Source organism: Strix aluco, chromosome 3 (assembly GCF_031877795.1).
Source record: "Strix aluco isolate bStrAlu1 chromosome 3, bStrAlu1.hap1, whole genome shotgun sequence".
NCBI lineage: Eukaryota > Metazoa > Chordata > Aves > Strigiformes > Strigidae > Strix > Strix aluco.
In genome coordinates, this window is record NC_133933.1 from 44,117,463 (window position 1) to 44,131,499 (window position 14,037).

Genomic DNA, 14,037 nt, shown 5'->3' on the forward strand with positions numbered 1-14,037 from the left:
CGCGCCCGCCTCCGCGCGGCGCCCTGCGCGGGGGAGGCCGCGCAGCGCGCTGGGTAATGTAGTCCGGGCTGCCACGCGCGGGGGAGCGGCGCGAGGGCGAGGAAGGAGAAAAAAAAAAAAAAAAAAAAAAAAAAGGCCGCCGGGAGCGACGGCGTCGGCTCCGGTTTTCGGCGGAGGAGCGGAGCGGGGTGGGGCTGCGGCGGAGGGGAGGGGGTCTGCCTGGCGAGGAGCGGCGGGGGAGGCCGCGCTGGCGGGGCCGGTAGGCGGCGGCACCTGGACGCGGCAGCGGCACCACCGCCCGCCCGGCCGGGAGGAGGAGGAGGAGGAGGCGGCGGCGGCGGCGGCGGAGGAGGCGGGGGGAGCGAAGCCGCCGCGCGCTGCCGCATGTGCTTGGAGCGGAGCCGGAGCGGGCAGCGCGAGCCATGGCGGAGCATGGCGCCCCGGCGCCCGCCATCCCCAACGGCGAGTGCGTCGCCCGCCTCCCCGGCAACAAGGTGACCGTCGTGCTGGGGGCCCAGTGGGGCGACGAGGGCAAAGGCAAGGTGGTGGACCTGCTGGCGCAGGACGCCGACATCGTCTGCAGGTGCCAGGTGAGGAGGCGGCCGGAGCGCGGGGGAGGCCGCGGGTGTCACCTTGAGGCGGGCGGCCCCGCCACCGGCCCCGCCGGCCGCCCGGCTCCGCGCGGGCGCCTGCTCTGCTCGCCCCCGAGCGCCCGCCTCAGCGCAGGGCCGGGCGGTGGTGCCCGGCGAGGCGGCGGGGCTCCCGCCTCAGCGCAGGGCGGGCTGCGGGGCGGCGAAGCCTTCCCTGGCGGGGTAGGAGCTCCTGGCGAGAGCCCCGCGGCCGGGCTCTGCAGCCCTCCCGCTCCTTCTTTGTCCCCGTCCCGGCGCCGGAGGGAGGAGGAGGAGGAGGAGGAAGAAGGCGCCCTCCTCGCCGCCAAGAGCTGGCCTCCAGCAGGAGGAATGCGCCCGGGGTCGCTTCCCCCCTTCAGGCCCGCCGCCGCACTCTTTGTCTGGGGGGCGCTGGGAAGGGGCCGCGCTCGGCGGTTCCCGCAGCATCGCTGCCGGCAGCGGGGCGAGGAGCCCTCCCCGGCGGCGGCGTGGCCTAAGCCGCACCGGCTGCGAGCGCGCCCGCCTGCCCCGCTCGGAGGGGTAGTGCTGGCCCCCGGCGCGAAACCGGCGGTTCCTCACAGGATGCACGTGAGGGTGCGCATGTCGTCCGCGATCGTCTTCAGATAAAACTAGCTTTGGAAGGACTCGCCTGCCCTTGCTTCAAGATCACTGGTGCGCCAATAAAATCCCGGCTTTTTCGGTTTAATCATTGTCTTTTTCTTCTCGCTTGCTGTGTGGAAGCTGTATTCCAGCACAAGAGCAAAAAAAGTGAGTCTAGCCTGCAGGCGTAGTACTCTAAATGCCTACCTTGAAACAACACAGATCTGAGGAGATGTTTCTCTTAACGTTTCTAGTGCAGTAATTCTATAGGGCACAAGATGATGAACTGAAGCTATGAATGGTTTTTTTCCTTCAAGTTAAGAGATAGAACAAATGCCCACAACGTGCAGACGTCATATAAGTGTCGTTATCTCTATGCTTTTGTTGAATGCACAAATTAAATTTGCTCTGAAATAAATATATTTTGGAAGAGTGTACCACTTCCCAAAGAGTACAAACACTGAAGCGTTGTATTATCCAAAGGTAACTGCACGTAAACCTGGTATTTTCAAAGTCAAGTCAGTTGCAAAGCTGACAAATCAAAAACTTGAACTTCAGAGATTAATTTTGAAGTAAAGAAACATATTCTTAAATAGCTGCTTTCACAATTGAGTTATTTTTTCTCCATGTATTTTTTTTTAAATAAAATCTGATGGCGTGCTGTGGCATGGTTGCCTGGCTTTGTGGATTATAGAGCACAGTGACTCAGTTTGTCCTTTACAACTTTGTTCTTGAAACTTGAAGGACATCTAGGTGAACATGTATGTTTAATGCTAAGAAGTTTTGATGGTGAGAGAGAGGCAGACTGAATTTTTGTGGGCACGTGTTTTAATGTCACTTGTCTTTCAAATTGGCTGGGTAAAGGATCAAGAAAAGGGAAAAATTATGATGCTGTCTCAGGCTTGAGTTTCATGGCCTGTTCTGCCATTTCTAGCAGCTTGTTGCTCCTCCTGAAGGAAGGAGTTTTTCTTCTTTCTTCCCTTTCCTGTTGATGGCTGTACTGTCTGGGTCTCCTCCCATGCACTGACTCTGGCCCTTGAACATTTCTGTAAGTTGATTTAGCTCACCAAAATGGTAGGAAACTATTTTTCGTTGGATTTACTTTCTACTGTTTTAGTAAATAAAACTGAGTTTAATTGGCTCAGAGGACCTTGATGAAAAGAGGAGCCCAGGACAGGGTAAGCACAAAGAACAGTTTCTCAGAACGAGAGGGAAAAGTAGGAATATTCTCTTTCAGTGGTACTGAGCTATTAAATCCTCTTACTGGGTATGCAAGCATATTCTTGTTGGTTTTGGTACTGCTGGTAAATTAAGACTGTGACCCTTGTGCTTTTTTGTAGTGGTACAAGTCCAGAAAGAAAGATTGTAATACGCTTAGTCTGCCACTTGCTAATAGCAGCTTTCTGTAATTGGAGCTTCTGATTCTTATTTCACCGTTGTACTCTTAATCATTCTAGGATGGTTCTTTCTGTTCATCATGTCGCAGAGTTGCTAGAATGCCTGTGGATGAGATGAAATATTTCTAGTGTGTTCTTGTGAAAAATTTATTAGCACAACTGTTTTCTTGGAGGACTTGGGAAGTTGTAGCAGGTCTAAGGTGTCTTGGAAACTTGCCTTATATTTGCAGTGAAACACTCTAGTGTCTTTCATATCACTGTCCCTGGTTCGGTGCAGACGCAGAGCATAAAAATGGTCCTGTCCCAGAAGCGAGAAATGACCTTCATCTACTTTTACAATGCCTGTAAAAGGCATTGCAAGAAGTTGTACTCTGAAATCTATGGCCATACCTTCTTGTCTCCTAGGTAAGCAGGTGTGCTAATGACTTCAGTCACTTGTATAACTAGCTGACTATAGCATCGGGAAGGAGGTCCTTACTTAGGTACACTTAGCTGAACCAGTGTCAGGAAATAAGTTGTATTATGGCTCTACTCCTTCTAAATACTGCCCTCCACAGTGTTTTATCTTAGTTTTAGAGGTTGTTGAAAGGAGTCTTGTGCTCAGAGCAAGAGAATGGTATCATCTCTTGCAGGAGACAGATTCACATTTATCAGAACTGGTATTATGGTTTCAGAAAAAATTGTTTGAAGAGACTAACCTAAAATTAAAATACATGCAGGGGCTGCATGTATGTAGTTGCTAATGCAACTGCACTGGCAGCTAAGATACAGAGGGTCCAGATACAGTTACTACAAACATATCTGTGTGACAGGCAAAATACGTACTTGTTCTTCCACTGTTAAATTTGAACTGGTCTTCATTTACCTCTGGGAAGTATCTGGTAGAATGATACTACTGATAAAACAAATGCATTGTTGAGACTTTTGCGCTTAAACCTACATCTGGTCTTCAGTGGCTTACAGAGCAAAGTCTGTTTACCTGCTAACACATAAATCCTATTCCAGACAGTAAAACAGAGCAAGAATTGGTTTGAGATTCAGGAGTAGTTGCCAGAAAAACTGTGCTTTTGTGTTTTTTGATTGACATAGTTTCCTCTTACTAAGCAGCTAGACTTGCTGCTGTCAAACCTGGCAATTTTGAAGAGTGTACATTGTGTTTTTGTCAATTCCACACAGGTAATGGAAAGTTAAAGGAAAACATTTCTTGTTCTGATTAAGGGACTTCCTACCATTGCAGAATGCAAACAAATTAGCTAATTTAATTACCGGAGTTTCATTTGTTAGTGGATATGGGAATGGCAAATTAATGCAAGCAAATTATTTTAGATAATCATTTTGTCAAAACAAATACAGTACCAAAATACGCTATGTATCTCTTATTATCACCACCTCCTTCACCAAATCTACCAGGGTATGCAGTACAGGAAAAAAAAAAAAGTAATGTCTGCACTGCATGATTCTGTTCTCATTTACTCATTTCATCAGCAAATTTTTGGTCACTTCCTGTTCCTACTGTTGGAGGTAGCTGACTTATTCAGAGTGTATAATTCACACAGGTGAGTAAGATTTCTAAGTCTTCAAGTTATTTTTAAGCAATACTCTCTATGCTGAAGAATCCTATTTTCCTGCTTCTTTGATTCTACTGTACATCTTGTTACTACTTCCAAACAGAACTTCAGCTTCTTACCAAATCTTATCAACTGATTTCAGTATGGTCTGCCTGTGACATACCATTACTGTTCTGGCTGCAGTGGGATCTCACGATTCCTACTCTTCAACTGCTGATGCACAGTAATTGCAATGTGTGGGTTCTTCGTACTCCCTTTTCCTCTTCTCCTCACAAACAACAGCATGTATAGTGATGCCACCACTGATCGCTTGATACGTGCTGATTACAGTGCAACAATTAGTAGAGAAGTTTTCAGTGAGCAGATTCTTGGGGTTAAGCAGTTACCATTGATCAGCTGATAACTACTGACTGAAGTCCTCAGACCAACGCCGCCTAATACCTCCATATTACTAGTCTGTATATAGCCACTATTTTTTTAAACTGGAATTTTCTTATCTTCCATTCACCAAGCCCACTTCTTTTCTTTTTCTAAGTATTCTTGTTTGAAAAGGTGTTTTAGTCTAGAGCCTTCGCAGGCCATGCAGAATTAGGAACAGCAGAATCAGTAGCTATAGCTATTGGTGCTTTTTTTAGCTGTGCAGGCATTCGATATGCGATGTCTAGCTAGAGCTCTCATTTTTTTAAGTGCTTGGTGCACTTTTGGACCTTGTAGTGCTTGGCAGCATGCCAATGATGTGCCCTGGTGAGGAAAGAGAGGTCAGTAAAATGAGTTCTTTGGCCTGCCCCATCAGTGAGTCATATGCTTTACAGACCTGCTTTAGAGCATCACTGACAGGTGATCTCTTGTTATTGTAATCACACAATGTCTAAATTATTTCAAACAGAAGAACAGTTGAAATTCGATTTTCCAGGTCATTTGTACCATTAACAAAGAAGATCATAATAGCACTAAAGAGCAAATTACACCTTGATCTGCTGGTTTCTTACTGTTCTTCAAATCTTACTACAAAACTTACTCTATGTGGTTGGTTAAGATGCAGTGCTCTATAGCAGTTTATTAAGATTTCAAATACATTTTTTATTTCTACTGTACTACCTCACCCATTTGGAAGATGTTCTCTGCAGATATTCCCAAAGTCACTTTGTTTTTCATATCCTTCCTTAAATATTCTTGTGAAATGTAGCAAACGTCAGTGGGGTTTTGTGCAGTGAAGCAACATAGTGTTGGACCAATCTGTGCTTTCAACATTTTTCTTGTTCCTTATCTGCTTGCCTCACTTGATCTCTTTTATCTCTTAGGGGTTGGTCTTTATTCTGGACTTGGCCAATGAATCCTGTTCCTTAACTAACATATGTAGGCATTGCAACAGTATAAGGTTTTGCAGATCAGGTGAGACTAAGCCAAACCCAGCTCCAAAGAGTCTTTCTGAATATTGTCTTTCAATAGCAGTTCTCTCAGTACAGAGAAATCTATGGAGTTCTTTGAGATTAATAGACTTAAGTAAAGTTAATGGTTTCTTTTTTATTTGTTAGGAGAAAACAGGTGAATGTGTTAAACATAATGTGCTTATTCTGTCATATTCTGCCTCAAACCACACTCTTGATCTTGTTCTGATGCAACAATTCTTGTACTACACATTCAAAAATTTCTGAAGTCTAGCCAAAGTTTTAGAAACTTTTAAATGTATAACATGAGATGGCTTCTTGAACTAGGTTTAGATCTTGTAAGCATGAATGGATTGTCAAGGAAGAAAATTTCTAGCTGCTGGATGTTGTTTATACTGAAATCCAGGAGTAGGTTATAGAGTAGAGTTTGTTAGCTGCTAGTTCTTTGGAGGGGGAAGGGGGAAGCAAGAAATTAAGCACAAAATCTGGGATGTGAGAGAATGAATTAGTTATCGAAACTTTTTTTTTTTAAGGGGGATGGTTTGCAATCTGAAGTTCAAAATAGATTTTTGGCAATATGTATTGACATGAGAAGCAAATAGCCTAGTAATTGCAAAGCTATGTCTAATTAGGGTGCATCACTGGGGTTCAGATGCGTCTCTTTGCTAGGCTGGTCAACTTTTAAAAGGTGTGTTCAGCATTCCCAGTATCAGATTGTGGCAAGAAGGAGCCTTTCTTATGTTTCTTGTAAGTAATGGTAGTATCCAGCTTTCTTGATGTATTTTTGACTTTTCATCTAAGAGTTAAATGAAAATGTTTACAACCACATGATGCCAAAGCAACATTGACTTGCTTCTTGCCCAACTTGGCAGTCACTTGTACAGCTAGCTCAGAAACAACAGTGGTTGCCCTGAGCTAAAAATGAATGCTGGAATGTGGTAGCAATAAAAGTAAACTGTAGAAAAAATTATGCACACACACATCTGATGGGGAGAGTTGCAAGGAGTGTATGGCTTCTTCCTTAATGTAGCAGGAGATAACATCTCTTTAAACTAGACAACTAATTTCTATTCTAGAGGAGATAACTTGAAAGACTTCTTTGCTCTACCCTGAGGCATCATATTTTTGAGATAGACAACTTGGCATGATCACGTCATAAGAAAAGGCAGTGATTGTCATCGTAGACGTTTTGGGTAGATAGTTCTCTTAAATGCATATGTCAGTATTTCAGAGCTGCTTTAAATACTTTTGTATTTAGTATCAGTACAGAGAGCTATTCACAATATGCTTTTAATAGTAATTTCAGTCTGCTTTTCTAATAAATATTTTTTTTTCCCCTATGCACCTCCACTGTTGGGTAAAGCTGCAGTAACGCAGACCAGTCTTAGCAGTTATGAGAGTACTGCTGTAGGTGAGGCACCAGGATTTGAACTGCTCTCCTGTCTTGATGTGTTCAAAACGGATTTAACTGTTCTGGTTTTATTATACTAATGTGTAGTCTGCCCTTGACTAATAGTCTGAAAAGAAAATGCATATTTTCAACTTATGTAGATCTAAAATGGAGAAAGATATGCTGCTGTTCCTCCATCTTCGTTTCAAATGCGCTGTATTTTTAGTGTGTTCCTGCAGTGATGTCTCACTTGCATGTTCTACTTAAGTGTACACTTCCTTGGCTAGCACACATGGCACACATTTACTCTTGTTCTTTGTGCTCTACACAAAGGTTTTAAAAAGCAGAGAATGTCTTTTTTTTAACAAGGAGTAGTATTTTTGCTTTCACTTTATGAACAAGAAACTCTGCTTTCCTTTTTGGTTTTGCTGATTATCCGAGTTGGTACATTAATGTTTCCTATTAGACTGTACTTTTTTCCTAAAAAAGGAAGGAAAAACCCTAAAGTTTGAAGGTAGAATGAATTTAAGATTAAGAGTGGTGGTCTTTCAGTGAATGATGGATATATTAAGCGTGTACATTTTTTTCTGGAACAGTCCCCTGTGCCAGGAATGTGGAAGAACTGCATATCCTTCATCCTTAAACTGTAAGGACAAACAGTCAAGTCTTAGCATACTTTTCAGGTAAATCAATGAGATTGGCTGCAAACCCATGAGCATGGAACTCTTCTGAGCAGACTCACCAGAGGAAAAAGTTGTGGTTCAGGATTTCTCTGAGTATGGCTTCAGAGTCTTTTTGGAAAATAAGATTCCATGCTTTCTCAATCATTGACTTCACTTAGCTTTACATGAGCTCTTAAGTTAGCAGGCATATAAAACATACTGGAGCTTGTAACTTCCAGTTTGATATTTTTGATTTATTTTATTTAAAAAAGAATTTATGTCCTTGGTAAGCATTAATATTATTGAAGTGTGTGTGTGTGTATATATATACACTTCAATACTATATATATTATATATAGTGTATATATAAAATTATATATACTTCAATACTATATATATAATAATAAGTAAGATTGTTAATATTATTGAAGTATTTGGAAAGCCAAATAAGTTATTCTTGAATAAATGACTTCTTAGGAAATATTCTGGTTGTACCTTCATATTTAGCAAAACCCAAAACAAAACCCCAGATGGTGGTTATTTCAACTTTAGTGTTCTGGTAGTTAAGTTTTGGTAGTGGCTGGCTAAGCACTGTGAATCTGAAGTCTTATCTGATAAACTTTCTTGCACTATTTTAATTCGGCAAGAAAATAATCTTTTTGTTTAAAAAGAGCATCCCTCTTTAATCCTGACAATAAAGGCCATGATGCGAAAAGGTTGGTGAAGTAGTCATCAATTAGGCTTTCTGAAGACAGACATGTCATTACTATTTTGTTTTAATTTAACTTAAATTATCAAGACTCTGCCATAACTCCCCAAAAATATTGGTTCTTATTTGTCCAGTAAATCAGCTCGATACATGAATGTTCCTTGGGGGCTTTTGACTAGTACAGCAATGCAATTCCAGAAGAAAAACTGCTGTTAAATATTATTATGAATGCTCCTTCTCCATGCTTTATACATGATTTGGAAGCTGTTCTGCATGGACAGAATGTAACAAACTAAAAGAGCTCTTGTTCCATGGGAAGGTTCAAAGTGAGAAGACTTGTCTTGCTTGTAGGTTGCTTGTGCATTATTTTGCATTTACCAGTTTGGCTCTAGAATTCCCCTTTCTAAGAGTTTATCTTCTAAAAATTGTTTCAGTCATCAGAGCTATAAGGAGAAAAAACAAAGCTGTAGTCAGGTACTTGCATTAATATTGTTGCTAGTTCTGTTCAGTTCTTCATCCAAAATACTTTAGCTGGCAGTTAAGATATTTAAAAGCTACAGATGCAAGAGAAAAATAAGTCATTTTGCATAGATAGGGGAAGTGCTGAAATTATTTGCCTTAAAATTACTGTAGATGTCCTATTAGAAATACTGTTCAGTCAATATGTTTAAAATGTAGTCCTCTTTGATACTATTGATTAGTTTTCAGTATGTTTTCCAGTGATACTGACTGGACCATGGTACAATATTGTGGTAGCTGGTGTGTTTGTGTCCTGTGCATGAGTGTATTGTTTGTGGTAAGTATTGTCTTCCAGTGCTTTGATAGTGGTTTTTGGATAGCAGGAGTCACTTGTTTGATTTATTGAAATTTCAAGCTTGTTGCCAGTAAATTGTTGACTAGCAGATAATGACTTATTTCCTTCCAAATAAGTATTTTCAGGTACTCAAAACTATTGCAAAAAGGGTGTTTCCTAACAATGTTTATCAAATGGCCCCCAGATGTGCAATACTTGCAGCTGCCTTTGCTATCTTATGCCCCCTCTGTGCATGTGTAACTGATTCTGTTCACATTTGCCAGGATAGGTAGGTTTTAGAATAGTATCTTGTTTTGTGTGTGGTACTGACCAACTATCTAAATTGAGTAAATGGATGCAGATTCTTGGGCGTGGTGCTTACACTGGGAAGGATTTTTAGGCTACTTAATCTTCTTTACCAAGCTGAAGAAAAAAACCCTGTTTTTGTTTGTTTGCTTTAAAAAATAATAATAATGTATCTGAGCACTTGACCACTGTAAAAGGAATATTTCAAAGGTGATATTTCATAGGGAATGTTTTTTGGAATGAGTCTTTTAGAAAGTGGGTAAATACGGGGTTTTGTTAACAGGATTGCTGTCATTCTAACAGTACTTGTGTGATAATTTGGCTATTAGTATGCACCTTTCTGTGGAGTCCTGAATACTTAGCTGCTCTACATGTTGAATAGCTTGGATATTTCAGGATTACCAGCTAGTGGTCAGGGATCATATACTTTTTCAAGGAAGCGATTTAAGCATACCACACCAGGAAAATTGGAATAATGCCTTTTTAAAAAGTTTATGCATTTAGTTATCTTACAACAACAGGTTTCGCTTAAAATATTATAGATTGGGTAATGATTTCATGCCTGATCTTACTTTTACTATTCCTCTTAATGACTTAAAATGCTCTAAAATAATAGTATAATATAAGTGTCAGGATCATGAAAGGGAAAAAAGTCTGCTGTATCTTGATAGGATTTAAAATTGTGCATCCATCAGAGCATCAAACTAAAAAGTCCCTAAACTAAATCCATATACTGAAATGCATAAGTTCATGCTTGTTGTTCATGATGGCTTTCACACTGCGTCTCCAAGTAAATGGAAAGAATTTTTTTCATTCCAATCCAACTGGCACCCTTTTGAGCTGGATATGGGCAGAAGTAATAAAAAGAGTACTAGGAAACTTTCATGGCTGAGGTGTGTTTTTGTTTTGTTTGTTTCTTTTAGCATGAAGGCTATGATTAAAGCAGCTATTTCTAAGATGCCCAACTTCATAATTCTCCATGAATTGTTTGAACTGATATTGTGGGGAAAAAAATAGGTGTTTGGTTCTTCCTTCACTTTGAGCAAGCTTGTGTTTTGCTCTGTTATTGACACAAAGGTTCAGTGTCACCTGGTGGCAGTTACTCCTTTAGCACAGCTGGCAGCAGTGTAGGCAGCAACTGGTAATCTGAAAACTGGAGACTGGACCCAACCATGAAACCAACTACCCAAACTGTGGTGTGTTGTTTGGAAGTCTTGAGCAGCAGCAGTGGGCCTAGGTATTGACTACAAGGCAAAATTAAAAGTTCAGGAGGGACAACACTGTGTTTGTATTACTTGTATTACAAAGTTAATGCTCTTGGCACTTGAAAAGTTGGGGAAACTCAGAAACAAACTTTAACATTGTGATTTGGTAAAGCTGTGGGCTGTGGTCACCAAAGAATCCTTAGGGAGAGGAGAGAACTGTTCCAGACACCGTGTTGAAAGATACAAGGAAAGGAGAAAGGACTAACAAACTGAATTCTTTTAACTTTTTAAAATCTACCTCAAAATACAGTGCTAAGAAGATCGCGGACTTCTGAAAATCCAGTTTTGGAAACTTCAGAGTATGCTAAAACTGCAATGCTGTGTCTTGATAGAGATGCACAAGTAAATGGTGCTTTATCTAAGCAAAGTGTGCTTGGGACTTCAGGAGCACTAAGCCTGTGTTAGCCTCTTGATAGGAGTATAGTGTGTTGTTACTGGTTCTTATTGCTCTTTGGTTTGGATAGCTGCTTTGTTGCTAGATGGAGAATCTGTTTAATGTTCTGTTCTTTAGCAAGGCATGTGCCTATTTTTACTATATACTCAGTTTTCTGTGATGAAGTGAGCCCAAATCCAGAGACTGTTTCCTAATGTAAAGAAAACCTAAAGAGAAATGGTTTGGCTTTTTTTTTAAATAGCACTCTCTCTTCTAAGTGAGCTTTATTAGAACTTGAGGGGGAAGCTTGTTTATGTTCTTACCTAAGTAGCCTAGTAATAATCTAGAGAGATATTTCAGTATTAAATAAGCAAAAGTTAAGCATTATGCATATTAAATTTATGGACTGCTTAGTCTCTGGTGTAATATTAACTAGAACTGGGGTTTTTTTGGTGTTTTTTTTTTTCTTTAATTCTGATAATTTCCAATATACTTCCAGTTCACAGTATTTGAATTCTAGGTGATGCAGCCTTTTGGTCAATAAACACCTGTTTTTTCTCTTGTGCTTGTTGTCTGACTTTGTTGTCCTTGGTATGTTTCAGGAATGATGCTGAGCTAAGAAAATTTTCAGGTAACTAGCAGATACCTTTTGGCATGAGTTCCAGAATGAAAAGACTTAAAATAAAAAATGTTGGGATATACTAGATTGTGTCTATTGAAATAAGAAGCTCATGGTGTGTAAGGATTCTGCTGTATGTATCCAAACTGAAGGATGTAGGCAGGGGTATACTTAAGTATGCAAAAAATGATTTATCTCCTCTGTGGTAATTGTATGTTTAAGAAAATAAATGTACACAGTTGTTGGTAGGATAAAAATCAGAATTAATTTTCAGTGATTAATGTTTAGAGTATTATGAATTTTTTATTATTGTTGAAATTATAGTTTTTGTCTTTATATCTGTTTAAACTGACAGGGGATGTGAGGTTTGGGGAGGAGAGAGGGAAGAGGTTCTTAAATAACTTTTTAAGAGAGACAGTCTTATTTAGCTTCAGAATTTTTATTTGCTCTTTTGACAGATGATCTGAGGGTTTACAATACTGTATCTGATACTGTAACATCCTGTGAGATGCAGCAGTGAAAAAAAGAAAAATATTCACAAAAATGTTTTTAGGAAGCACTTAAACAAGTGGATTTTTTTGTGTGGTTGGTTAGTTTTGGGGTTTTTTTTCCTTCTTAATAATATGTTCGGTAAGTGGGGTTAGATGACTGTAACAGCTGTATCATGGAAGCAGAGAACACAGACTTTACTGTGTTTAGTAGGTACTTGGACCTTGAAAGCTCTCTTCTGGTCTCACCTACACTGCCTGTCCTGAACTGATCTTTTTGGTCTTCTGCAAGTTTAACTTACTCCAAAATTGCTAAAAGAATCTTTCTTTTTTTTCTCAAAAGGGTTTTCTTGCTTGTCTTTTGCATTAGGTATTTGTGTTTGTGTTGTCTTTCAGAAAGCCTCTTTTGCATAATTTCTGAATAAAATATTGCATTGCAATACCAAGCAAGTAAAGTCTTGAGTCTGTTAGACGTTCCTGACTATGTCATGCTATTTCGTCTTATTGATTACCTTTCTTCTTATTTTTTTTTCTTCCTCAAATCTGCGTAATATTATTTCTCTTACTCTGGCAAAGCCAGCTCTGCCTTGGCTGCCTGATCTCCTCCACAGCCTGCATTCTGACTTCTGGAGGGACTTCCTCTGCTACCATTCTGCAGAATGGGAAGAAAGCATCCCAGTGAAGAAGTTCTTTGTTCAGAGTGCTGCTGGTGCCTTCTTGTACCTTTCATGTATAAGAAGTCATCTTTTCCACACCTCAATCCTTTTGTGCAATCCATCTATTTGTAGCTGAATCCAGAGTTGCGTTGCCCTAATGAGTATGTTGGCTATGGTATACTTCTTGGCTCATCTGAAGAAAATCTTGCCATTGTGCAGGGAGAAAGGGAAAAGGAGCCACTGCTACATGCATGTGGTGTATCCCAGACTGAGCATGAGAATCTTTTGGTCTTGCTGTGCACTTGGCCTCTTTGTCTGTGTTGGCCCAAAGACAAAGTTTTCACATGGCTGGGAGAGAACTCCTGTAGTTTGGGTACCTAGAAGGTTACCGAGATATGGTAGACTGATTACTATATTTAGTTAACTAGGCAGTGTTGCCAGCCTCAAGAAATTAGTTGTGTATCTTAATTTCCCTCTGGCAAAAGCTTTATACAATATATTGAAGGTCATTGGAGCATGAACTTTGTTTAACTAATAGTGAAAATAAATTCCACAGTTAGTTCCCCATTAATAATGTTTAAACATTTGAATCCAAGGAGTGTTAGCTTGAATGACCTAGCTGGTCACATTTGGTTTAGTGCGATGAGGGAGGAGCAAGAAATCCGAATGGAAAGCACTGAAGCCAGGAGTGACTTCATCAGTTTATACCTTGAATTATGCCTAGAGGCAGTAGTTGCTTACATTATGAAGATGTTGGAATTACCATCAATTTCTGGAGGAGGAAAAAAACCAAACCAAACCCCATAACCTAACAACAACCCACCCCTTCACCCCACCACCACTAGAACTCTGAGTTCAGGTTTCTGTAATTAGAATTGTTTGCCAAACCTGTGTTGTGCAATGTCTGAGCACACAACATGTGTACACTTTACTTCTAGTTCACTGTGAGTGTACAGGGGGAACCATTCTTTTGATATATTACAATTCCTAACTGTGTAACTATACACTTGCGCTTTTGCAGTTAGGGTAGAGCTTACCTGTAAATCAACAGCAGAATTTTGAAAACTGAATTAATGAAATGCAGTTGTTTTAATGCTCTCCTAAAATACAGTTTGAAATTAAAAATGTTTTTCAAAATGACACATTTTGACAGGATGACATCCAAAGCAGGATGAAGCTTGATTGAATGTTCTACCAGACAGCTGCTATCAATAG

At 40.5% G+C, this 14,037-nt stretch overlaps 1 protein-coding gene across 2 annotated transcripts in view; it reads left to right on the forward strand.

Annotated features, from left to right (window-relative positions):
- The first annotated feature begins 209 nt into the window (after positions 1-209).
- ADSS2 (adenylosuccinate synthase 2) overlaps positions 210-14,037 on the forward strand; it is a 39,182-nt gene continuing 25,354 nt past the window's right edge. Inside the window, exon 1 of one of the 2 annotated variants that reach the window (XM_074818351.1) lies at positions 210-590. Coding sequence is in view for 1 of the 2 variants with exons in the window: in XM_074818350.1 (XP_074674451.1) it covers positions 423-590 (168 nt within the window). In the remaining variant the exon portion in view is untranslated. The remainder of the gene's footprint in view (positions 591-14,037) is intronic. The other variant, XM_074818350.1, reaches the window with a different exon arrangement.